The sequence below is a fragment of the Condylostylus longicornis genome, unplaced genomic scaffold (genome assembly GCF_029603195.1).
Source record: "Condylostylus longicornis isolate FDR11 unplaced genomic scaffold, ASM2960319v2 ptg000114l, whole genome shotgun sequence".
NCBI classification, from domain to species: domain Eukaryota; kingdom Metazoa; phylum Arthropoda; class Insecta; order Diptera; family Dolichopodidae; genus Condylostylus; species Condylostylus longicornis.
Genome location: NW_026578082.1, coordinates 29,857 through 56,819, shown reverse-complemented (window position 1 = coordinate 56,819; position 26,963 = coordinate 29,857). Strand labels below are relative to the sequence as shown.

The 26,963-nt window shown below is 24.7% G+C and overlaps 1 protein-coding gene across 1 annotated transcript; it reads right to left on the bottom strand.

Annotated features, from left to right (window-relative positions):
• Nucleotides 1–11,886: 11,886 nt before the first annotated feature.
• LOC129614638 (cilia- and flagella-associated protein 61-like) lies at nucleotides 11,887–13,162 on the bottom strand. Its single transcript, XM_055529368.1, has 5 exons — nucleotides 12,975–13,162; nucleotides 12,648–12,848; nucleotides 12,336–12,544; nucleotides 11,958–12,271; nucleotides 11,887–11,901 (listed from the first exon to the last, which is right to left on the bottom strand). Exons 1-5 carry the CDS (start codon nucleotides 13,160–13,162, stop codon nucleotides 11,887–11,889), a joined length of 927 nt encoding a protein of 308 aa, XP_055385343.1.
• Nucleotides 13,163–26,963: the final 13,801 nt, after the last annotated feature.

Below are 26,963 nucleotides of genomic sequence, written 5' to 3'. Positions count from 1 at the left end.
CATATATTTTCAGTTTAATTATTTACTGTATAGCTGTACATATGTATATAGCCAGGTATATAAATTTTCTAATATAAATAAATAGATTAAAATAAATTAGTTTTTCACGTGCTTCATAATTTATCTACGTATATATGACAATAGATATTTTTTTTAAATTATCGCTATTATGAATTTTTCCATAGGGAAAACTTAAATTCATCTATATATAGAATTTTTAAGTTCATTGCACTTTGAAATTCAATAGAAAACAATCGCATATATTATATAGAAAGCAAATGCATAATATTTAAAATAAAAATAAAATAGAGCTAAAAAAAAATCCTGAAAATTCATACATAATTCAAAAATTTATAAGCTAATCTTCTTAAATTAAATAAAAATTTCAATTTCTTTAAAAAATTTTATATTATTTTTCCATCTTTATTTTTTTTTTTTTTTAGATTCTTACAATTTCGCTTTGCATATGGTTTTTATAAAGTGAAGTTATCAATACCTTTGATATTTTAAGTCAAACCAGAAAAAAAAGGGCCATATTATTGTATCAAAAGCAAAATAAAAATTCACATATATCCTTGCAATAGAAAAAAAATCCTTTAAAAAAAAAAAATGGAGAAAAAGAAATTGTGTATACAATTGAATTGGTAAAAAGGAATACAAAAACCAAAGGAATGTTTTTTTTTCTCATATTTGTGCTTTTGTTTTAAAGAAAACATCTATGAAGGTTTTGTGCCACTTTTTATCCATAAATATTCGTATATCATTCATATGTCTGTGCATAGTGTGCACACATCGTTATATAATATACAAATGCAAGCTATATAGACAGAAAAGATAGAGATTAAATCTATTTTACTATTTTTGATTTCTCTTCTACGATTTGTTTGTCTTTTCTTCTTCCATATTATAAAAATCCTTTACGTATATTAATGGTTTGTATATGTACATGTAAATGTGTTCACCTGAATCCTTTTTATCAAAATATAAAAATACTTCAATCACGAATTATCGTAATGACAATACAAAGAGAGAAACAGAGAAAAAAAAGAGAAAAAATATAACCAGAAAAATTGGCCATTTTTAAGAATTTTAGCTTGTTTAAGATTTGGCCACAATACGAACAACCTGAATAAACTTTTGTAAATTTTTATAAATAAGAGAAGTTTTTTTTGCAATAGTTTCAAAAAATACCTGGCCGCCTATTTCGTTTCTTTTTAAATTAAACTGAGATAATATTTGCAAACGAAAGGGTTTTTTTGGGGTTTTTTTAAATAAATTGTACAAAATTCTGCAAAATATGATTAGCAACTAAAATTGTGGAGACTAGCAGCTTAAGTTCTAATACTGTCGAACTCATCCATTAAAGTATAAAAAAGGATAACCCTTCAATTTGCTTAAAGGACATTTAATAACTTCATAGTTCGTAGAAAGTAATATTACTGTGTAAAACTTTACTCGAAGCATTATAAAATTTGAATTTTTGAATAGATAAAAATCATATACATCTGAGTTCAATATAGAGACAAAAAAACTTTTATAAAACAAATTTGAATCTTCACATTTTATAGAAAAATAATTTTTATTACAAGAATATTTTCTTTTCTTTTTACAATATAGGATCAAGACAACTGCTGAATGAATAACTTTTTTATATATTTTTATCATAAAAAAATTGAAAAAATGAATAAAAATTTTGAAAATCCTAAAACAAAAAAATGCATGTGGGAATTTTTATTCGAAATAGCATTGACTGTTCTATACGTTCAAGTTTCAACCAAATCAACTCACATAAAAGAGAGAAAAGAGTGACTAAAAAAAAAAAAAGAGCGAGACGTGGCTTTGTTTTTTTTTTGTTTTTTTTTTCGAAATTGAATTCTCGTATAACAAATTATAATTTCATATACACAACCAAAAGTATATTATTCTTCTTTTTCAATTTATTTTTTATCTCTTTTTTACTTGCTTGTATACAACTGTTTGTTTAACTTTTTCACTTATTTATAAGGTTTTTAACTTTTCAATTCAAATTTCTTCTCTATGCTAGATTTTCTTTTCTTTGTTATTTTTTCAAAAATTTATTCAATTTTTGCACATCTTCAAAATATTATAAATAATGCATGTAGAAATATTGTAGACCGTATATACCCACGCCGTACTCGTAATTTTGCACATAATATGAGTGAATAGAAAATACAAGACAAATTAAATGAAAGTGAAAATCCGCTTTTAGTACATACGAAGGATATTTTAGGTATTGCAAAGTGTTATGAAGAAAATGTGTATTTAAATGGAATGCAGTTTAAAATTTTTTCATGAAATATCAATGTTTCTTTGAATAGTAAGTAGTTATAGTGATTTAATGAAAGAGTGGTTTCTCAGAAATTTTAAGAAAAAGAAATTTTGAATAGCCATTGAATACGTATTATTTCTAATTTAAAACTTAATTTTTAAGATTTTAATTGGGAATTAATAGTAAAAATTGGATTTCTAGTTTTTAGCACTTTTCCAAAAAATTTTTTGAAAAAAGTGCTTATTAGTTTCACTCTGCCCGTCCGTCCGTCAGTCCGTGGACACTTTTTTTATTTACAAAACTTTTACACCCTTTAAGATAGAAAGCTGAAATTTCATACGTACATAGATCTTCACTAGAAACTTATTTCCGTAGAACAAAATTTTTACCTATCTCCCCCCCTCTAGAAGTTATACCCCCCCAAAACCCTAAAAATGGCCTTTTTTAAATATTTGTTGCAATGAAACCATAAGTATTTTTGAAATTTTGCAAACGCAGAAAGGCAGTGGCTTGCTTCCCCTAGCGCGATATACTATAGTTAAACTTTAGAAAAACAAAATGGCCGTTCAAATTTACCGTTATCTAAAGGTCTTTTTTTACAAATTTTTGATGTCGTTTTTCTTCTAGACCCCAGCCTGTAGAAGCTTGAAATTTTAGGAGCTTTTAGACATTGACAAATAGTTCATTTTGTTAGAAGAAAATTTTTTTCCATCTCCACCCCCTCTCAAGTTATCACCTCTTGAAATTTGTAAAATTTGAATTTTTGACATCTTATATTTCCGAAACCGCAAGCTTTTCCAAATTTTTATAAACGCAAAAAGTTAACGGTAAATTCCATGAAATTAAAAAATATAATTATTTCTCTTAACTCACACAATTAACCCTTAAAATCGAGCATTATGTTAACCCCTTTTTATATTAATTTTTGCTTTATTTCAAAGACTGCATAAATGGTTTATCCTAAATATATGCAATCCTAGAAATAGTTTTGTATATGAATGAAAATAATTTTAATAGTGTGATAGGTATACATAGACTGTATTTAAAAGCAGAATTTTCACTTGTTGAAGGGAAAAGTGCTACAATACAAACCATTGGTTTGACCCAACTTTATTGCTCTTAATTTTAGTTATTACCAAAATATTTAGCAAAATATTTACAAAAAAAATTTAGAAAAATTGAGCAAAACAACCAAGACATATAAAATTGCATAAATTTAGGTGTGTGCGACAACATATTTTCAAATTATTACAGTATGATTGTGTTAAGAAATAACTATTTTTGGTATTTAAAAATTTACGAATTACAAATATATTTAAAATAAATTTTATCATAGAATTAGAAGTTTAAAAGGGCTTGTCATTTTGTATATAGATACCTAAAAATTTCTTTTGAAGTGATAACTACACAATACAAACAAACAAATAAACAAAAATTATTTCATTGACAATTTTTTAGTAATTATTCATGAGTATAACAGAATGTTATTTTCTTAAAAGGAAATTTTCTTTTTCAAAACAAAACCCTTAAAGATAAAGAGAAAGTATATGTGCATAAAATTACATACATATTATATAGAAAATAAATTCACTTTTTCCCTTTATGTATAGTCTCAAAATTTTCTTATACCTCTTTCATTCATTTTCTTACTTTTCATTTGCATAAATTTTACATGAGAGTTTAACATGTGCATTATATCGTATGCAGAAAAATTCAGTTATGTACCGTGTTTTATATTGGTTTTATCCTTACAAGAGAATATTTTAAGAAAAAATTCTGTTAGTTAAAAATTACTTCAAAAGAAAAATGGGCTGAACTATATATTATATACATATATAGAAGGGAAAAAGATGAGTACTGGGGGGCATAATGCTCTTAAAATAAATATAAAAATTGATTGAATGTTCTTTTTCATGTTTACTTTCAGGATGTTTTTTTCTTACTCTTTACAGTTTACATATTCAAACATAAGTATGTTTTGACCCTATGATGAAATTTTTTTATATATATATATATATATTACATATTATTTTAATTTGAAAAGTTATGAAAATATTGACGAAAAGGTTTTTTAAGCGTATAAAATAATTTTTATATTAGTAATAATATGCAATTCGTTTTTATACAGGGTGTATGTTCTTAAAGAACAAATGTACCCATTTGGTGCCACGAGTAAATTATTTCATTAAATTTGATTTTAATGAGTAGGAACTTAAAATTTTTATTATAACATTAGATTTTTCCATTGGTCTAATATGTGGCCTATTCTGGGATAATGATAACTTAGTTCCGCGACATAACCGGTTTTCATTTAACAGAGAGAGAAAAAATTGGACAATTTATTAATTATTTTATGTACCAGGTACTTTGCAATTAAAAGAGATGTTTCATTTCTTTTGTGAGTTTCGAAATATGAGTCAAATTCATTTACGTTGGCTTAAGAACATGATGTCAATGAAATTTTTACATATTTCGAAAATTTTAATATTAATTTAAAATTAGAAACTTAATTGAAATATCAGAAATCCTATTCGGTATTTTTCTTACAACGGTTAATATTTTCGTTCAACAAAACAAAACTGGTCCTCTTCGGCTCATATTTTAATTTTGCCATATATTTTAGTTTTAATTGCATTTAAGCATTAAAGTTAAATAATAAAAATACATTCAAATTTTAAAATAAAATTGACTTGTACTAAAATTGAGTTAGTAACAAAAAAATAAATTGTACTTTACCTCAATTGATAAGCACACCCTGTACTTACATGCATAACATTATTAATATTATTTATATAGACAAATCTTTAATTCTTAGACTGAATGTAGACTTAAAAGTAAATATAAAAAAAAAATTTTTTTTTTTGTCTTATCATAAAAGTATTAAGAAAAATATTTATTTTACTTTTTTACATAGTGTGTATGAAATTAAAAAGGAAAGGATATGATTTTATTATAGAAATCCTTTTAGGTTTTATGAGAAAACAGAAACTTTTTTTTTCTTATATTTTAAATAAGGAAATAAGTTATAATGCCATATAATGTAAAATAGTTGGCCTTATATAATTAATTTAGTCTTGGAAGCAACTCATAACTTAAAAGACTAACATATTTTTTTAAAGAATGCCTTAAAGGTATTGAACTTTTCATTTACTGCGGTCTACCAATAAATTGTTTAAAGAAAGTAAAATTAAAAAGTTTTTGGGTAATTCTGATGTTTTTTTTTTTTATGTAAAATATTTAATAGAGTGTAAAATGAGTTCTTATTATTTAAAATTAAAATGAAAGGGAAAATTTCTTTCGGCATTTTAAAATCGTCTTTTGTTTCTGAATTAGCTTTGAACTGCTCAAGTAGTTTTAGTAATATTGAACCGGTTCAGTAAATATAAAGAATAATTAATTAATAAAAATTAAGCTAACCGAGTGCAGTGGTAGTGTCCTGAGTGCAGTGGTTTTTAACCGAAGGTGTTCAGGTTCAGATCCCGGCCAAGTCACTATAACAATTATACTTAATAATAATAAATAAAATGTTAATATAAAAGTAATTGCCCATATCCGATATTGCATACTGATAAAAAAATAGACAATAAATATATTAATAACCTTCAGTATTTTATATGAAAAAAACTGTGGCAGGCATGGTGACCATGGTGACTTGTTAACTTAAATACATGTAAAACTGATGCTTGACTAAAGTCAAATGGAAAATTCCTAATGCTCTGAAGAGCAAAGTGAGGGAGAAAAAAAATTAATATAAAATCAGTCGGCTTTTAAGAACAATATAGACAACAAATTTGTGACTTGCATTTAAAAAACGCACTTTTAAAATAAAACTTGGCTTAAGTTAACAAAAATTTTAAAATTCTTTCGAATTAATTTATCAAACATTTCGCGAAGAGGAAGTCTTTTGCAACCACAAAAACTAATGCAATAAAAAAACCTTTATTTTCAAATTATTTTTAATCTTTATTTTTTTTTAATAATCCTAAATTTATTTCCATATTCATTTGCGAAATGAAGCTAAAAATCAATTACTTCACCAATAATTTAAAATTTAATTTTAATCATCTTATAATTCTAATAAAATACGATAGTGTGAGTATGTAATTGCAAATATTCAAATAATTTTAAAATTTAATATTTAATCCCTCCTACATGTATGCAACATTTATGTACACCATTATTAAATATATAATTAAAATATTATATAATTTATTTGACTAAGTAAAATAGTAAAAAGAAAAAAAGAAACCGCACACAGAAAACGATTCAATTATTACAAACGCGATAAATTGTAAAGAAAAGTTAATAAAGAATTTAAAAAGAAAATTCAAAAACCATAAACTTTTCCTATAAAAACTATTAGCACTTAATGAAAACCTATAAATTGGCTCCCAAGTATACTTATAAAATATACATATGAATGTACACAAAATATCGTTTCCTATACCGTTTTATATTCCTATATTCCTTTCGAAAATAGAATTGTTAAATTTTACTCAATTATTTTCGTTTTGCTCACTTCCACACACCCACACACACTCATAAGTTTATTTCTATTACGAGAGCATTTTTGTATTAAAGTTACTTTAATCGATTAAAAACTAAATTTTAAGCTAGTAACTATTATTTGTGTATAATAATATAAAATAATAATAACAATAATAATAAATACGGAAAGAGCATACTTTCAGGCTCATAAATATAATTAAGTCAAAAGATCTTTTACTTTAGCTATGTTTGTATACAATATTCTCTTTTGTAAATAATGAGTACTTATATGAAAAGTTTGTCAGTAAAATGATTTCGGCGGAAATTTGGTATAACACAACTTTTCCGGCAACCTATATACAATGTAACATAAATAAATATCTTATATGTGTATGCAGATGTATATATCTTAAATATATAGTCGTGCTATATACATATTATGTGTAAAATAATTGCAATTATATTGTGTAAATAATATATATAAATATTGCATGTATTTAGGCATATAATATTAATATATATTGTATTGTAAAAGTTTGTATTTGTAAATAAATTTTGTTATTTTCTTAAAAATTGAAAACGAAGAAAGTTTTTCTTTAAGAAGTAGCTGTACATACTGCGTATTATAATGTTTATACACATATATACATATATAAATGCTTATATAGTGAAGTGCACAAACTCAGTCTCAAGTTTTTCTGTTTAAATTCAAGACAATTATGTGTGAAAGAAATGTAGATGTTTGCTGAAATGCCGGACATGAAAAGCATTTAAACAAAATTTATTTATAAAATAAAATTGAAGATTTTTCCACGCAGTTACTGAACGGCTCCTCGAAATCGTTAAAATTTTTTTTGCATTAAAAGCTCGAGGATCCGTTTATGGCATGATCCTTAATAAGTTGACAAATTGTAACAGGACGGTGGATTCGGGGTTAATGAATGCGATTTGTCAAATTTTATTTTTTTTTTATTTTAAGTAACTTGTCAACTACGATTTCTAATTTCTTTAATTCTTTACTCGGTAACACTGGTTAATACACTTTGAATAATTCCCATTTTGTAAAAGTCTCAATGGTATATTCTTAATTTATAGCACCTGATTTCCGATTTCCTGTTCGAGGTTGCGGTTAAATATACAAAAAATTATATGGTGGTTTGGAAATATTTTAATTTGTATAAGTATATATATATATATATATATATACATACATACATATATACATAAATACATTTTTGTACTTTGTTTTTCTGGTTTTTCAAGTATCGGAACATTAAATTTAATGCAAACACTCAAATTATATTCTTAATATAGAAGTTCTTTAAAGTTCATATAAAAGGATATTTTAAGGAAATGTGAAATAAAATGGAATACTTTGACTTTATTTTAAATTAGTTGTGAACTTTTAAGTGTGTACGTTCGAAATAATATTTTATTAGTATCTATATGGGATAGTTAATTCAAAGCATTTGGAACCGGATTTGGGAAAGCATTTCATGAGCTTTAATAGATCATTTTTTTTAAAGAAATTTAAGGTTATCATTTTGCTTAATGGAAGTTCGGTGTTCAAATATTAGCTGATCTTATTTCAGAGTTGTTAGTGTGTTGTCGAAACTAACGCTTTTTGTGAGATAAATTTGCCAATTTTGAAAATAAGTTCAATTAGGATTCAAGACTCTTTAAAGGACAATTTGTTGAATTTTTGATATTCGGCATAAATAATAGTCTCTTATTAAGAGTCAAATTGTCCGGTATATAGGACTATTAATATAAGATTAATTAGGTTTGGCTTATTTTTAAAAAACTAATTCAATGAAAAATTTAAGCTTAATTTTTGAAAGACAATCAATTTAAATTTTTTTTTAAATCATTTGTATGCAATTTCAATTATGCAATGCTCGTAAATTAACATTTTGTTTTTAATTCAATAAAATCATATTATATAAAAGGATAATTTTAAAAAACAAAGGACAATACTTATATTGCCTAAGGTTAGAATTTTTAAGATTTTTTATAAAATCAATTAAAATTTTAAAGTTTTTAAATCTTTTTATAATTTAATTATATAAATAGTCTTTTCTTTGTATATTAAGGTATTATGTACAATACTAGAGAAAATTTTAAAGTAGTGTTTACAATATTAAAATGAATTTTGCCAAAATACGGTACATGACGTAATTTAATAAAAAAATATAAACTTATACATTTAATTTCATGCATCTCGTACTTAATTTAACTCGTACATCTAGAGTTCATTTAAGAACTAGTGTTTAGAATAACTATTATTTAATAATAACTAATAATTATTTGTATGTGAAGCTATTAAATTAAGTTTATATTTTATTTTTATAAGCAGTAATTGACACTATATCAATTCTAATTATATGCAATACGATTTCAATTTACTAAACAGAATATTAATTTCAAATTTATCATTGTGTTTACCTATATAATAGTGATATACAGAAGACAATTTATGTAATTATACAGAATAATACGCTACTTTGAGCAGCGCTATTTTGAAATTAAAACACTTAATAATCACAAGTCCCCTCAATAGCAATCAATTGTAATTCATTCTAAAATCAATGGTAATTTGTTGTGTAAACTATACCTTAAATTTTAAATTTTATTAAATGAAATCATGAAATTTCACAGAAATGCATATGCATAAAATATTTGTGAAACGTGTATAGACTTTATTACTTTAGGATATGAAAATCTTTAGAGAATTTCAATTTAAAATTTTTATTTTTTACTATCTAAATTATTTTTATACTGAAATTATTTTAAAAATCCTATTTCAATTGCAATCTATAATAAAATAATAAAATTTAAATTTAATACTTATAAATTCAGTATATTTGATGGGATTTTTTTATTCTTATCATTCTATTATACTAAAATTAGGACAATATGGTTTTCAAATTCAAGATTTGAGGTCAAAATATGTTTTACGTATACGAAAATTTATTTATAAGCTTCTTAAAACTTCCCACATTTTATATTAAGAGAAAATTTTTAATCTCTCTCTTCTTATTTTAGTAAATTTCAATTTGATAATTTTATTTTCTAGAGTAGGATTTCATTTTTTTTTTGTTCTAAAAATATATTTTTTAATATTCTCTTTAGAGAATTAAATGTGACAAGGTATTTAGGCATATATGAAATGTTGCAAAAAAAAAAAAAGACTTTTATTCCCTAGCCTAGAGGCTAATGTGTTGTTATATAGGATGAAAAATTTTTAATTTTAGAAAATTGCATTATTAAATTTATATTTTATAGGTGTTCAAATTTTTATCTCTAATCTATAATGTTATTTTGGAAAAGTATTTTAATTGCTTTAAATTTGAATTGATCATATACGAAAAATTGAGAGCATTATTGTGAAATAAATTTAAAGTAAATCAAAAATTTAGAAATGTGTACAAGAGTAAATTGAATTCGTATTAAATTTTATGCTTTAAATTATAAAAAAATTATATTTTATTCCAATAGATGAAGTAGTGTTGTTATTATTTCCAGGATCTAATGTAAAGTTGGAAATTATGATATTATTAATGCTTAATTTTATACTACATATACATATATTAGAATATAATGTTCTCTATCATTGTACAAAAGTGATTCTAGCCATACTATTTGGCTAACAATTATTAACTTAAATCTACATATATTTAAATTTAATAAAATTCTTATTTATTTTTAATTAGTTATATGTTTATGGCAGATTTTATCGAAATATGGTATATCAAGTTCACAATATTTATAATTTGATAAATCATAATGATTATCATTAACAAATTTCAATAAATTCAATTCTAAAATTTTAGTATTTTCTTCAGTATCCAGAATATTTCGTATTGATTTCTTATTGTCGTCACTTATCTAAAAAGAGAAAAGAAAATTTTTTAAATTATTAATTATAAGTTTATATTATTAAACATTATTTTTATAAAATTACAATATCTTAATTATTTAAAATATTTTAATAATGGTAAAGAATTTGGGCCACATTTGCAAAAGTGAACCAATCTAATATTGAAAGCGATTTATTTATATTACAATAGTTTGAAAAAATTAATAGCAAAGTTCTTAGAGTTCGGTTAAATTCAGCACAGTTCACGGTTAAGTTCACTACTACAATTAGGGTGTATATATTTATTGAAGAAATTAGAAGGTTCAACATAGTAGGACTATTTAAATTTTTGTTTTAGCAATACTTACATAAATTTTTTGCATTTCTTCCCAATTTTGTTTCAAATATTTACTTGTACATTTATTATTCATTAAATAATTCAGAAGAAATTCAAAATTTTTATTTTGAATACTTTCGAAATTTGGATGCAATATTATTTCGACCCATGTTTGTGTAAGAAATTCTAATGGATCTAAATTTTTATTGAAATTAAAATGTTTTACAAAATTATTTAATAATTTTTCATGCATAGTAAATAATTTCCCTAGGAAATTTAATGAAATTTCTGTCTACAAAATAATTAAATTTTATGTTCTTTAATTCGTAAATTGATATGCAATAAAATACCTCCTTTGTCAGACATATTAAAGTTCTAGGAAAACCATTATCACTAATTCTTATTCGAAAATATTCTGATATTATTCCAATTTTATTTGAGGTTACTAATTCCTCATTAGAAAAGATTTCATTTTCCTGTTTATTAAAATGACTGTGTCTGTTAAAAATATAATTTTTTCCTAAAAATCCAAATAAATGCGAAATGCTTGTAGAAATTCTTGGACCACATCGTATAATTTCTAAATATTGATAGCCACCAGGTAAAAAAGTTTGTTGAATTAGAGGTCTATTGAATATTGGAATTTTATTCTCTTCATTTTCATCTTCGTGAATAATTGTGTGATTACAAAATTTATCAGCTAACTAAAATATTTAAATTATTGTTAATTGTGTTAATTCTGAATTAAAAATTAAATTTTCCATAAATACCTTCTGTCCAATTTCAAATTGATTAAAATGATAATGATCGAAATTTGTTGCAAATAATTTCCTTTGATATTGTGTTATTGAACCAGCTGCATATATAAATACGTCGTTTGTTTTAAAATCTTCGTCAATTACCAATCTACCATCAATTATAAGGCCACTTTTTTGAAAAACATGACGCTTGTGACGGCTAAGTAATTTTCTACAATAACTTACAAATAATTGACATGGTAATGTTATAGCATTAAATTTTGAAGCAAATGTTACTGATTTTATTCTATTGGTTTCTTCACATAAACTCCATTTGACGAAACGATAATTGGTATAAATATTTATATTTGCTTTTTTCAGTTCATTTAAAATAAGTTCTGTTACAGTGGGATCTCGAAAACCTTCAATATTCATTTCGTCTTCTTGTCGAATTTCAATTTGTACAAAATGTATTTGATTTCCTGGTATATTTTGTTCCAATAGAAAATTTAAACAAGAATATGAATATAAAACACTGCCATATACAATAATATCGAAACCTGCATGAAATTAATCAGTTCAATTATTGGAACTATTATAGTTTTAATAAAAATTTTTGATAACCTGTTTGGAAAATTTCCTTGATCATACTTAACTTATGATAAAATAATGCTGCGGATGCTATGTTATTTATTTGTACATAATTTGATGGTGCAGGGTCTGTAGAATTCCAAATTAAATTATTTGGGTAGCCATAATTTATACTGCATACCAGAAAAAGATAATCATACTTGATTTTATAAAAATTGCTCATAAAAATTGTTTTTGATTTCCTGCAAATAAAGTGAGATTTGTATTTTGTTAGTTATGTTACACATATTTTTCATTTAATCCTTGTGGACGCTAAAAGATTTTGTTTGATCTAGCATTTCATACCTATCAATAGATGCTATTTTGCCACCAATGCAAGAAATCCAAGTTTCTAAACCCATACGTTTCATTATTTGTGGTGAAGTAGAAGCATCCACTTTTAAAAGATTACAAATTTTACGATATAAATCTGTAATAGTAAATTCAAATTCTGCTGGATCGGCAATAACAATTATATTTGTAAATTTATAATTTATATATTTTTTGCTAAAATTTAAAAATTAATAATTAATTTTATTTTGAATGGATTGTTTTGATTCAATAGTGCTCGAAATTTATTACTTAGGAAATCGTTTTTAGAATTTCAAACACTATCAGAACTAGTATACGAACTCAAATATTAATTGCTTTAAGAATCCTTTACAAACATCATCAAATCCTATGCAACAGATTTTAGTGTCAATATTTAAAAATGGATTTTGTGAATTTTTTAAACTGCGAAAGTATAATGGCTCCGTCAATTGTTCTTCTTTATTTGTATTACGAATGTTATAAACAATGTTCGGTTCTACTGGATACATAAAATCTAATAAATTGTTATATAAATTTATTTTAGATTTCTGAAAAAATTAATAAATATCACATTTAAGATATTTAAGAGTTCAATGTTAAATTACTCTCCTGTATACCTACCGTTCTCTCTAAACTATAATAGAAAAATTTGAATCCTGTTAAACGGGAGATTTCACGAAATATTATTTTTGAGTTACAATCAGATAAAGGATTTAATAATAAATATAAAATTCTTCCATGTAATGAATTGTCTTGGACTGCCTCATAGTTTACAAAATTATCCAAATTAAAATATTTACGTAGGCAATGTAAATTTGTTTCAACACTAAAAATAATATTAAATAAGCTTAGCAAAAATTTCATTATGTGAGAATATTTTCAATACTAACGTCATAATCGTAATACCAGTTAAAGAACAGGCGGTTCTAAAGCAGATAACATAGTAAATTTTTTGGCAATTTCTTATTCCATTTTTTATTAGTTCGAAAATGTTTGAAACTTCATTGTATTTGTTTTCATCATCATACTTTAAGAAGGCCCGTATTTCCATAAGATCTCTTTCCGTTGGTTCATACCCAATGATCTGGTTGGTTACAGTTTCTCGATGTAATATATATAAACTTTTGTCAGCTTCACATTGAGGTCTTGGAGGAATAAACTACCATATATAAAGTAAATTTTTCTGTTAAATGTAATTATAAAATGTGTTCTGCTTTAATTTACTGTAAGAATTACTGTAAGAATTTAGCATCGTACCGAGAAATATTGAAGTAAACAGTCATTTGATTTCAGTGTATCAACTTCTATAATGCAGTAATCGATATCAGGATAAACGAAAAATGCTGCCTTTAACAAATCAATCACTTGTCGATTGTCAAAAATTTCTGTATTCGACGAAAAAAATTCAATTAAAAAAGCATTATTTTCATAACTCGATAAGAAAATTTTCTTATTATAGGAAATGACGTAAGGGTTATCAGGTACAAGTCCTATAAAAAATAATTTAGTGTGGATATTATAATTTGCAAAATTAAATATAAAATACTTGCGCTGTTGGAATCCAGATTATCAGTATTATTTTCATTAGTAGTTAGAGCAAAATCGGCATCATAAAAACTTACGGACGTTATTGTATTATCCACGCTAAAATTATAATATTAGGCATTTTAATTTGTGACTACCAAGCTCAAAGACTAATAAATTAATTATTCATCATTTTAGTACAAAGCATAAACCCGCACTTGAATGACTCAGCTTCTGATTCTTCGTTTCTAATATTATTGCCTTGTGTTGGAATTTCCAATTGATCACACTTTTCCTGTTAAGTACATTATTTCGCTTGGAATTGGGTAAGTATAATATATAAAATTATTACTTACATGTTTTGAATTAATTCGACAGTTTATGTTAAAATACTTCTTGTCCAGGAAATCGTGTGTTTTTCTCTTTTTAACATCTCTAAAGAATAAATTATTTAAAAGAGGATTGTAAAATTTATTAAATCACAACAATATTATTCAAAGTATACTTAACTTCAAGTATATGAAATTATTAATACTTACTTCACGAAAATAAAGTCTTCTGATTGAGAATCATCAGCTTTTTTCAAATTATTTACAAGTGATAAATCAAAATTTTTAATAAGAAAATTAATATCAAAAATTTTATTTAGTACCATAACACAATAAATGTCATCATTGTCATCCTAAAAATTTGAACAGAAAATATTTGTATAATTTGTAATTCGACACTGCCTCCTTTCGGGCAAAAAATTTATTACCACCATTAAAATGAAATGCTTATCACTGTTTTCTTTTAAGATTTCTTCAGCAACATAAAATTCACCATATTTTGATTTTAAATTGGGGTAACGTAAATTAAGTATGCCAACTATGTTATCATTATCTTCTGGTCTAAAATTTTTAAAAGAGAATTTTAACAAAATCCGAGCTGTAAAAAGAACTGGGTCTTTGTAGATTTGTATTCTTTACGGTGCAAAAATTCTAAATATAACGGCTCAAATGAGCACTAGTATTTTACATCAGTTGTCACTTTGAGTGTGTGAGAAAAAATTTTTTTTTAAAATAATTTAAATTATTTAAGTTTTAGCAGCAAATATTTCGTTTTGTATGCATTAGTGAATTAATAACAGAGAATACTGAAAATTTTGTGATTCTTCGTTTAACAACCTGTAAAGCTTTTACGTCAAAAATTTTTTTAATTGGTAAAACAGTATATAAAAGGGAGAGAAATATGAAGTAGCAACGCCCAAAGAATACAAATATATGAAGGCCCATTGCTAGTTAAAATCAAATTTTTACGTAGCGAGGCGGCATCTTAGTGGTGGTAAAAGCTTATCATACACGAAAACATAAAGTTTATAAAATTGGTTATTAGATGGCGGTGAATGTCTTATATATTGGGTTGAGGTTTTTTCCAAAAAATTTGAGTATATTGAAAAATCTTAAATAATTGGAAGTTTAATTAATTTTAAAAAATTCAAATTTTGCAATTACTTGAATATTTTTCCTTAAGTGGAGGTTGTATAAGTATTATATTATGAATTATTTGCGTTGATAAAAATATTTCTTCCAATATTAATTTCATAAATGAAAATTCATCAAATGATTGCTCGAATACAAAATATTCAATAAACATCGTATTGTGATAATAAATATTTGGAATTCTGAAAAACAAAGTTATTTATATATTAATAATTGAAAATAAATAGTTTAACAATGATTAAATAACAAAAAGAGAAAATCTCCGGCACATATTTTGAATTGGAAACTCTGATGTAAGTTTTTATAAAATATAAACTCTTTATAATATTTTGATATCTGGGTGACATTGGAGCTGTGATAGGTGTTATTAATAGGAATTGTAAGACTGGCGAATACGCCTAGAGGATAGAACGAAGAAAACGATCTCTGCAAAAGCTGTTGTAACGAGGGACTGTGATGACGAGTCAAAATAATTTATAAAGAATTAGGGTTAGCTTAAGTGATGATGAAGATGTAGAGATCCGACGATATCACTACAGGCCTCCCTGTCGTAGGTGAGGGTCAGAATATGAAGATCCGGCGATATCCCGTCAATCTAACCTAACCACAAATCTTTAAACTTACTTGTAATTATAATTAATCCAATCAAGCCAGTTACATGAATCTATAGCTGGAATATTTACTGTTACATTAAAACAAATAAATCCAATAATAAGATCGGTTTCATCTAATAAAACAGTAGGATGTATTGAAGTTTCCAAAACTACTTCCAGATTAATTGAAGCTCCAAAATAAAATTCTGTTTCTTTATTAATTAATTTTTCAATATTGCAAATATCTTCTTTAATTGCGGGACGAAATGTTTTTGGTTTTAGTTTCGATTCCCTGTTAATATATGATGAACATACTGATGTTATTAATTCGGTTCATTAAATTTTGAATTTGTTAAACGGACATTATTTACCTGTCATTGAAGCTTGGCTTTTGTTCTGTACAACAATCAACATTCTTTGGATTGCTCATTTCGTTAATTCGACAAAATAAAAAATAATTCAGAATATTTTTTCAACGACTGAATAATAAAATTTTTATTGTAAAATTTTTATTGTATTCTGACATTTTTAAAAACTGACAAAAGGAAATGAAGAGCCAAAAATTTTTTAATTTTAAACTACTAAAAAAATTTTTGTTCACTTTCAAATCAGAATTTTCAGTATTTTCTAATGGATATTTCACTTTTTCAATAAAATTGCTCATTTTTTCAATTGGTTTTGTGAATTTTTCTCAAATTATCGATAAAACATCTTACTTTCAAAAACAAAGTGAATAAATTTTGTATGCATTTTAGAGAAAAACGAGATACGCAATACTATAAATAATTCTTGTCACTCGAAAATTACATTAAACAAATATATGATAGTTACTCACTATCTTCTCACTTTCCGAGGAAAATAGCGAGATAGGCGATCAGACCCTCAGTATAAATGAACGTAATTGAGTCTACATATATAGAAAATGGATTTATACGGTATTGGATAATAAGAGTCATCATTAATTAATAAATCATTAAATCGTTATTGATTATACCTACATAAGTACACTAATTCGGAAAAAAAAATTATAGTAACGAAACCAAATCAAAACAAGAAAAGAAGAAAAAATTAATTTTAATTAAATTTTCCGTATAATAATCAAAAAAGAAACCCGATGATTATTTTGATCATTAAAATAATCTTCTATATATTTTCTACGATATTAATTAATTCAAGCATTAACAGACGTTCTTAATTGTATATGTATTACATTAATCTAAGGTTTTTTATCCTCTAAAAGGACATATAAATCCTTTATTATTATATTCTCATTTAATCCTTTACTAATGCTTATTTTTTAGTTAAATATTCATTTATGTGTTTGTGTCTTTATTTACTATATTTTTTATAGTAAGAGGAGAAAGAAATTTTTAATTATAACGCATATTAAATTCTCGTTATCGATTATTTTCTCTCTCTACTATAATACGTTATTTTGCTTTATTGTTAATTTTCTATACAAACACACTAACTATGTAATGTTTTTTTTCCGTTATATTCCACCGAATAAATAAATTGAATTTAATTGAAATTATTTTTTTTGTTATACTTATATACTTTCATTGTATTGTATGTAATTTGTCAAGGATTGAAGAATATTATAAAAAAGATGAATTTGTAATTCATTGAATTTTTTTTTAAGTCCTTTTCATTTGGCAATTCAAGATATTGTATAGGTATAATAAAAAAATATTAAATTTATTATTTCTATTGTTGTTGACTGTTACTTTAGTTTGTCAACGTTCTTTTAAGTTTTTCAGTCTATTATTGAATGATTTTTGTAATTATATAAAAGATTTATTGATTCGTTTGTAATGTTATACGAAAGCAGATTGTGTGATCAATTGGTTCTGGCGAAAAGGCTAGAGTATTTGTTATCCCCAAGGTGGGGAGGAGAGATATGATGCTCAAGTCATTCAGATTAATTATCCTCACGCCTTTTTACTAAAGACGATGAAGTGGATGTATAAAATTATGGGGGTGCTGCTCCATCATATCAAATCAATATGTCATTTCAAACAACAAGAAGGGAGACATCCGTAACACTGGGTTTATGGGAACGCGTCCAATCGCGGAATGGACGTGATTTTGCGGCTAAATCTCTTGCTCTCGCTGTTGAGATGGCAGCGAAGGCGCCATTCTGAGGTTGCGAAAGAGCGGGGGCTCGGGAGCTTTTCACGAGCGAGATTCCGCTTTGAGAAAAGATTTACCTTGTTGCTTTCACTCCATCAGTTCGTAGAAAATTAAGGAACTAACTATCGGAGGCGGCGGTCGGAGCCCTGGAGAAGCTCTCCTGAACTTTGACAGGTCAAGGAACTTCTAGGAAATTACTACCGGGAGTGCTTTAGGAGTATTTTAAAGTTTTGGGTGACTGAAATTATTTTCGAATTTTTTTCCTATATGACTTTGAATATTTTACTGGTAGACAACAACTTAAGGTGTTTTAACATTTGTCATGCAATGTTTTCTATATACGAGTAATCCTATAAATGTTAGAATAACTTTAAAAATATCTTGGTTTTTATTACAATTTTATAAGAAAATTGTTTACCTATATTATATAATATTATAAAATATTAATAATTTCTTAAATAAATAAAACAATATTACTGCTTTCAAACATGCGAGTTTTAACACAGATTATAATAGTTTAGAAAACAAAAGAAAAAATTGTAAATTTTTTAAAAAGAATTTTATTTTATGTAAGAAATTAAATTCTCCATTTCGATTTAATTTATACAATTTATTAAGCCTTATATACCATAGAAATTGTCGTACAACAATCATCTACACGCAGTAAATTGTTTATAATAAAAAAACTAAAGCAAATAAACGTATTAGTTAAAATTCCATTTTATTTGAAATAATTATAAAGGATAACATTGTATGTATGTTACGTTATATATCGTTTATTATTTTATAACTGTTATATTTATATAAAATACAATATAATTTTTTTGTTCACTGGAAATAAAATGAAATTCAAAATAAAAACTATATATGTATACGAGAAATATGTCGTCTTATAAAAACTTAAGATTTTACATTGAACTTTTTAGAGGTTCAATCAAAATATTGTTTTAAGGATTAAATAAGGATAAGAATGATATATTTTTATTTTTTTTTATTTTCATTATATTGCAGTATAGTTTACACAAAAAAAAAAAACTCAATTGAAATTGAAGAGGGAGAAATTGTTAGAGAAAAATTAATGAAACAAGGATCTTATTTTGTTATTATTTAAGTATCCTAAAAGAAGGTAATTATATCTAGTTAATCCTTCAATATTTTTCAATATTGTAATAACCATATCAATATTATTATTATTATTTTCTTTAAAGAGAAAAATAAACTTTTTATGGATTGTTTTTTAATAATGTTTATTCAAAATCAAATTTAATGGGGTAATTAACTTAGTATATAATTTAAACAGACTACAAGATTGTACTTTAATGACAAGAGCTAGTGAATTTGTTCGTGTTTTTCAATGTAGTGGGAAAATATTAAGTGGACATAAGAGATTCGATTGCCTCCTTTTATTCATTGAAATGAGTAACTTTTAAAGAAATTAAAATTAAATTTAAGTCCTTATAGATTATGGCGCCATCTGTCTGGAAAAGTAGACACTAGTTGTATTTAATTTGTAAATATGTACATACTATGGACCATAATTAGAAAGCTAATTGAGTAAATAAAGTTTTGTTGCGAATTAAAGCAAGGCTTGAAAATCTTTAAAATTAATGCAAATGTTATGAATAATATTATATACTTACATTATTAAAAAGTAAGGGGGGGGTGAATAAAAAATCAAAAATAATATTTAATAAATCTATTTCTTACCTATTTCATTAGGGCTTCGCTCGAATAATTCAAATCTACCTTCATATTTCAATGCCAATTGCAAATGTTCATACACAGATTTTAGTCATAAAAAACATAAAAATTTTTTCAGTGTTAAATTTTCAATTCTAAATTTTTTATTTCAAATCTGAAAAAATAATTTATAACGAAAATCTGTTAACAAAATATCACCTTAATAAAAGTAAAGAAAAACGAAAACCAACAAACATTATAAAGAGTGTTACGACTTATTGCTTTAAGTTCAGTTTAACTATAACATTTCACTATATTATACGACTACACTTAAAAACTCATTTAACTTTTTTTCAATTAGTTTTCAAATAAGGAAAAACCTTTATTTAAATTTCGTGATTTTGTTATTGTTTTTTTTTTTCGTACAGCAAATGTCGTAAAAAAGCATACGTATATGAAGGCTAAAAAACGTTTATCAGTAGAAGGAAAAGGTAAAACAGGTGGATTAATTATACGTAAAATTAACCTGATATTATAAAAATAAAGTAAATAATATTTAAAATCTTATCGCATGGTTTACACTCGGGACAAAAACAAAACAAAAAAACTAAAATGGGTCTTAAACGTATATGTTTATGCAAATTAGATTACTTGAAAAAAACAATTCTGATTTATTTTTCCTATAGTTATATGTGAGTATGTAGATTTTTTTTTGGTAAATTCCTTTAAGTAATTTTCATGAAATTCCATTATTATTATTGAAAGACATTTTAGTTTGTATATACAACGTCGGATCTATCAACCATTTGCAGAGTACTTCTATGCAGAGTAACCATTTTCTTTAAGAGCCGGGAAACAGGGGCGCTATTGAAAACTTCCAATTCTAAAAATTGCATATTGTTCATTTCTCCTCAAGGAGGAGATTGGAAACGTGCACTTTTTGGAAACCGCGTAGGGCGCCGAAAAAATCAGAGCCGGGTCTGATTATGAGCATAAATGTATGCATATTTGTATATGAAATTGCACAAATATGCATTGAATAAAATAGTTTTTAACCCTTTAACTATGTTTTATTTAAAGAAAATTTCCTAATAAGATCTTTAATTTTTCCATATTGTAATAACATAAATAATTAATTTGTTTCAATTTAATTTTATCAATAAAATATTCATGCTTTCACATAAGTCCTATAGTATATTGATCATCACCTACTGTAAATTGATTGAGGTCCGCATAATCAATCTGAGCCGCTCTCTCATCTGAACCAAATCTAGGACTACCCAATATTTTGGTCGATATTCTTGGATCCGATTCTATACGAGAGCAATTATCGTTCTTGTATCCGAAATGTCACGAACTATCATATATACGGTATTAACTTTTGTGAAGAATTGCACAATTCTAACTTGTACTAATAATAATTAGAGAAAAACTAAAATAATTTAAAATAATAACCTTATTTTGTATAATTTTATATGCTTCTTAAATTAATCCAATTATCGCATGTTTAGATAGAGTACACGCAATACAAGGGTTATAAATCGTCTCCTAATTTTGTTGTTTTCGTAATTTTCCCTTGTTATTCACAATTTAAAAAAAAAAGAATTTTACATGAACTTTTTTGTTACTTTATTCAAAAGTAATAATTGTTTTCTTTTTCTTATTGTTGTTGTTTTTTTTATTATAAATTAGAAAACCAACTATATTAAGAAAATAGCATAGTCTTTATTAAAACTTTCTAATTTCTAAAAAGTTTTATTTTTCTTATTATTTTTTTTTTTAATTTTCTCCTATTTATATGCCTTCAATTTTTCACATATAAAATATATAAAATAGTTAAAAAGAAGAAAGACAAAAACAAAAAACAAAATAGTAAATATAAAAAAAAAGTTTGTTATTTTCTTTCTTTACAAATGCCCTAAAGGGTTTGAATCCTAAAACGGCCAATGTATTATACTTTTAGTATAGCAGTGATCGCGATTTTGCTGAAAAACTGCCGAAAACATTGAAATTTTGAATAACAGAATTTATAAATGTTTGAACATGTTTGAATTGAATTGAGAATTAAAAAAACTTTGAAAATTATAATAACAGTAACTGAAACAAGTCTAAGAATCTACACTATTTGCATTTGGGGGCGATATTGAAAAATGTTGGATCAAAATTTGAACAGGACTTAAATTAAATTTGGTTTTGTTTTTGGTAACTGAAATCAAACAATATTAAAAACGTAGAACTTTCAATTGGAAAAATGTTGCATATGAATCCTTGAACAGACTATTAGCAGAGGTAGACATGCAATTTTTAGTTTTTCAACTGTTTGATTGCTTATTAGTATTAATTTTTTACAAATTAATTGTAATTTTTAGTTAACACGATCAATTTCAATTAACTCAACAGTTTACTTATTTAGATATGGACGCAACGATTCTACAATCAAGCAGTAATTGCAAAACTAAAAATTGCATGTCTGTCTCATTCTTAACATAACTTAAGTTGCAATACAGCATGTTTGGAATTGTTGTGTGGAAAATTGAGTATGTTTGATTTGTTTCAAACATGTTGCAATAAAAATTCTACTCTTATAGTGATCGCAATCTAAACTAAATTCTGAATTATTTAGACTATCGTGTCTGCATATTTTATTCACATATCAAGCAGCAAATTAATAATAAGTTAAAATTAATTAGATAGTTTTTCTTATTGTGCATTGCTTTGCAAAACTTTTTTGTATGATCCATGCGTTATTGTATAGGACACTTTGTTTAAATCATTTAAACTGCGAGTGCTATCACTAACCTGAAAAAAAAAACACATAAATTATGTATATCGCATTTTGTATTTTAGTAAATATTGAAAATTACTCCTACAAAAAACAAAAAAAAATTTATGCCTGAGAAAATATAATGAAAATCTGTAATAAAATAATAGCCCTTAAGGCTTTTACAAATTATTTTACGTATGAAAGTTTTCATTTTTAAAGTCTTAATCATTTGTTTTTTTTTTTTTTTAACAAAACTTAGGTCTCAGACAGTATCCTTTTTTTATAATATGTAAATTTATGTGAGTATATATGTAGACTTTGCTAATGTTATGTAGTTTTATAAAATAGTATGATGAACTTACGTGCTTATACGTTATAATGGTAGTAACATAGAAAGTGCATAGTATTATTGATTTAACACATTTAATATTACATAATATTTACATATATTTAAAATGTAATATTTTACTAAAAACTATAATTATTTTACAATTTTAAAATATTTTATAAAATTATTGTTTATTTTTCGTGTTGTTTTTAAAATTATAAAATAAATATATTTAATAAGTTTAAGTAAATATTTTTTGCCTAAGATTATGCATTCAATTTATTCTTACATTAATAATTGGAATATTAAATTTAATTGAATTATTTTGCTATATAATGTTAAATATTATTGGAATTTAATTAAATAAAAATAATTTAAACATTTAATCTGAATTTTCTATATTATTTAAAAATTATAAATCTAAATATTAAGTTTATTTTACGTTCCTATTACAGTGCTTACTCTGACACACCTTCAATAACACTTGTAGAAAATTTGACTTCATTAAAGTTATATTTTAAAGCTTATTGATATCGCGTTGAAATTACAAATTAATAATTACAAAAACCCAAAAAAATCGGCTTGCTTAAATACATAACCCGAAAATTTTGATTTAATTCGATTAATTTTAAAAGCGGTGCACCTGACCAATGGGTTATTATTGTACCAGTCCTTTAATCGAAGGGTCTCGGGTTCAAAGCCAGGCCATAATAAAAACAATAAATATCAATAATCTTAAATATTTAATGTAAAGAAAAAAATAAGGTAGGCTTGTCAGCCGCTTTTAGTCAAAAATCAAATGGAGCACAAAATTGGATCATGGTTATTAAGGATATCATGCGCCAGCCCTATACTCCTCACATGAATGAAGCAGAAAAAAAAAGTTTAAGACGATCGGAAACATTAAAGCAGGAAAAAGTTACTGAAACAAAGTATATCAAATCAGATTTTCTTATTTGTAATTATAATATAAAAAATCTGAGAAGTTTACCTAACCTCTGTAAGACCCACCTTTAACTAGAACAATTTTTTGAAATCTTAAAATTTTTTCAAAAATTGTTTTAAATAATCTATAATTTCAACTTACTTTTTATTTGCTAATTGTTATTTAGACAATTAAAGATTTCATTTAGGGTACAGATTCTCAGTTTGAATTTTGTTTCGCCTAAATGTATGCAATAGAATCTTCTATACTTTGGCATTTTATAGAAAGAATTCAAGCGAAAATTCCAAAAAAATTCTTACATGAAACTGAAAAGAGGAAATATTATAGTGTGAATATTGTTGCAAAATAAACTTGGGTTAAATATTATTGCATCTTGGCACATATTAATGCAAATTTGAACACATTTTTTCGATTTAGCCAGTTTTTTAAAAAAAAAACACCGAATTATAAAAACAGTAGGTTTGAAGTTAAGCTAAAAATCAAAATAATTTTGTTGTTGTTCATTTAATATTATCAGAAATTTAATTAGATTTAATGTAAGTAGAACTGTTATATTATATAACAACTCTTGTGAAAAATCTATTTTTAAAAATAATTTTTTCTTTCAAAAATTCATCAAATCTGAAAAAAATTGACAATAAAAAACAAGAAAATATGAGTATTAAGTAGAATAAGAAGAAATAGAAAACAAAAAATCTTCTATGAAATTTCAAAAAGATAACTATGAAAATATGATGGTACTTTAATAAATTCAAAAGTTATTTTTATATACAGAGTGTGTAAGTATTTTTAATTTTTTGAATATAACTTGAACATGTAAAGAAGTTGATTAATTTGAAATGACGAAGAATTAAAAAATTTTCATTAAGTTTCCGTAACTATACTATAATATTTTGTGAGACTGTAAATAAACTCTTAAATTGTACTAAATTTTAATTAACAGACAGCATTTTCTTAATTTTTCATCTAATTTACACAAGTATCTATTCTGAAAGGTTTAAAATTTATGTTACAATCTGGAAGCTTTCAATGGGGAGTTTTACAGCTTTCACATTTTAAATCTGCAGCACAGGTTAGAATTTCATAAATAATTTTGTTCAAATAACGAATCCTTAGGGTACGTATTCAATTCTCACGAATATGTCACGACTCTTATTCACTCTACAACTCTAAACTTTAGACATTGGCAGTTATAATTGCTTTGTTAACGTAAGAGCACCTTGTATTTTCTATTTTATATATACTATAATACTATAATATTGTATATAGGTATTTTTATATTAATATTATTGTATACCTTTAGATATAAACAGTTATTTTTAACGAAGTCTCATTAACGTAATGCTTTCGTATTAATCACTAGACTGATATAACAGGATTTTTTTGTCTTTACCCTTTTATTATGATGTTATTTTTGTATATTATTTTAATTTCTTTTCTCTTCTCTTCGTTGTTGAAAATAATATTAGGGAAGATTTTCTTATATGTACATAATGTAATTACATACATACGTACGTATATTTCTAGAATTGTAAACATTATAAGAGTTTAAAGATTTGCGTTTGTAAAAAGATTTTTGTTATTTCTTTTTCTTCTGTGATTTTTTTCTTTTTGCGATTAAGATAGTAGAAGATAATAATATACGTATAACATTTTATTATATAAGAGACGTAAAAGACGTAAATGATAGAAAAGAGCAATATTCTTTTGTAAAAAATATTTTTGTTTTTCATATCTATTTATTTATACATATACATAAATAATATATACAAACATACGTTAGATACTGGATGTGTACGTGTAAATTTATGGAATACAACGGTAGGTTTAGGTATAGGTCTATACCTATTAAATTACAGTTCTATAATATTTGTATAGCACGTAAAGGCCCATTAATCTAGTAATCAGAAAAAAATTAATAAGAGTAAAGAGATAAGAAGAGGTAAATGAACGAAACAAAAAATGATTAAAATAGAAAGAGAGAAAATGTTGGATTTTTCATAAATTAAAACGATTGCAACTGTTGCGATAATTTTATGTTATTTAATTTTTTTTCTTGTTCCTTTTTTATACGCTTGAAAAGTTTAAACTTTTAAATTCTTATAAGAACAATTAGAATTTTAATTTTAGTTTTGAATAGCTATTAATGAAAATTTAAAATTTTTTGAGTTAAAATTTTAATTGAATTAATTTAAATTTTGTCTTTTTAAATATGTATTTTACTTTCTTACCGAACTGAAAATCTAAAATTCTTATGGAAAATCTTACACAATCAGCTATTAGAGTCATCATCTAGAAAGGAGGGGAACGCTGACTCAAATATCGTATGGTAGATAAAAATTTATTAGTTTTTGTGCCATCGAATTTATTCCTGTGTCGATGGTAACACTGCCAGTCTCTATACTAGAATATAACAGTCTTATCTAAAACAAAAAACAATATTACAGAACAGAAAATTTAATTAAAGAATACTATCTGGTTATTTTTATTTCTGGTTAGTTAACCGAGTTCGGGTTTAGATCTTCTGATTTGTCAACAAAATTTACTTAATTCTCTGTACGTCCTCTTAATTCTAAAATACACTGTAAAATCATCGCCTAAAGAACATACAGTGTTCTTTAAGCACGCAAAAAGGCAAATACTTACTTAACTTTTGAACTTTATTAAAATTTTCATTAACACGTGAATATCTGCATTTTAAAATGGCACTCATATAATGAAAATTTCCGGAACTTCAAAAGAAAATTGAATGACTTTTGAATATATCCTTCAATAATAAGAATTTTAATTTCCTTCTAATATTTCCTTTTCAAAAGAAACAAGAAATAGAAAATAAAAATAATAATACTGTAAGTATCGCG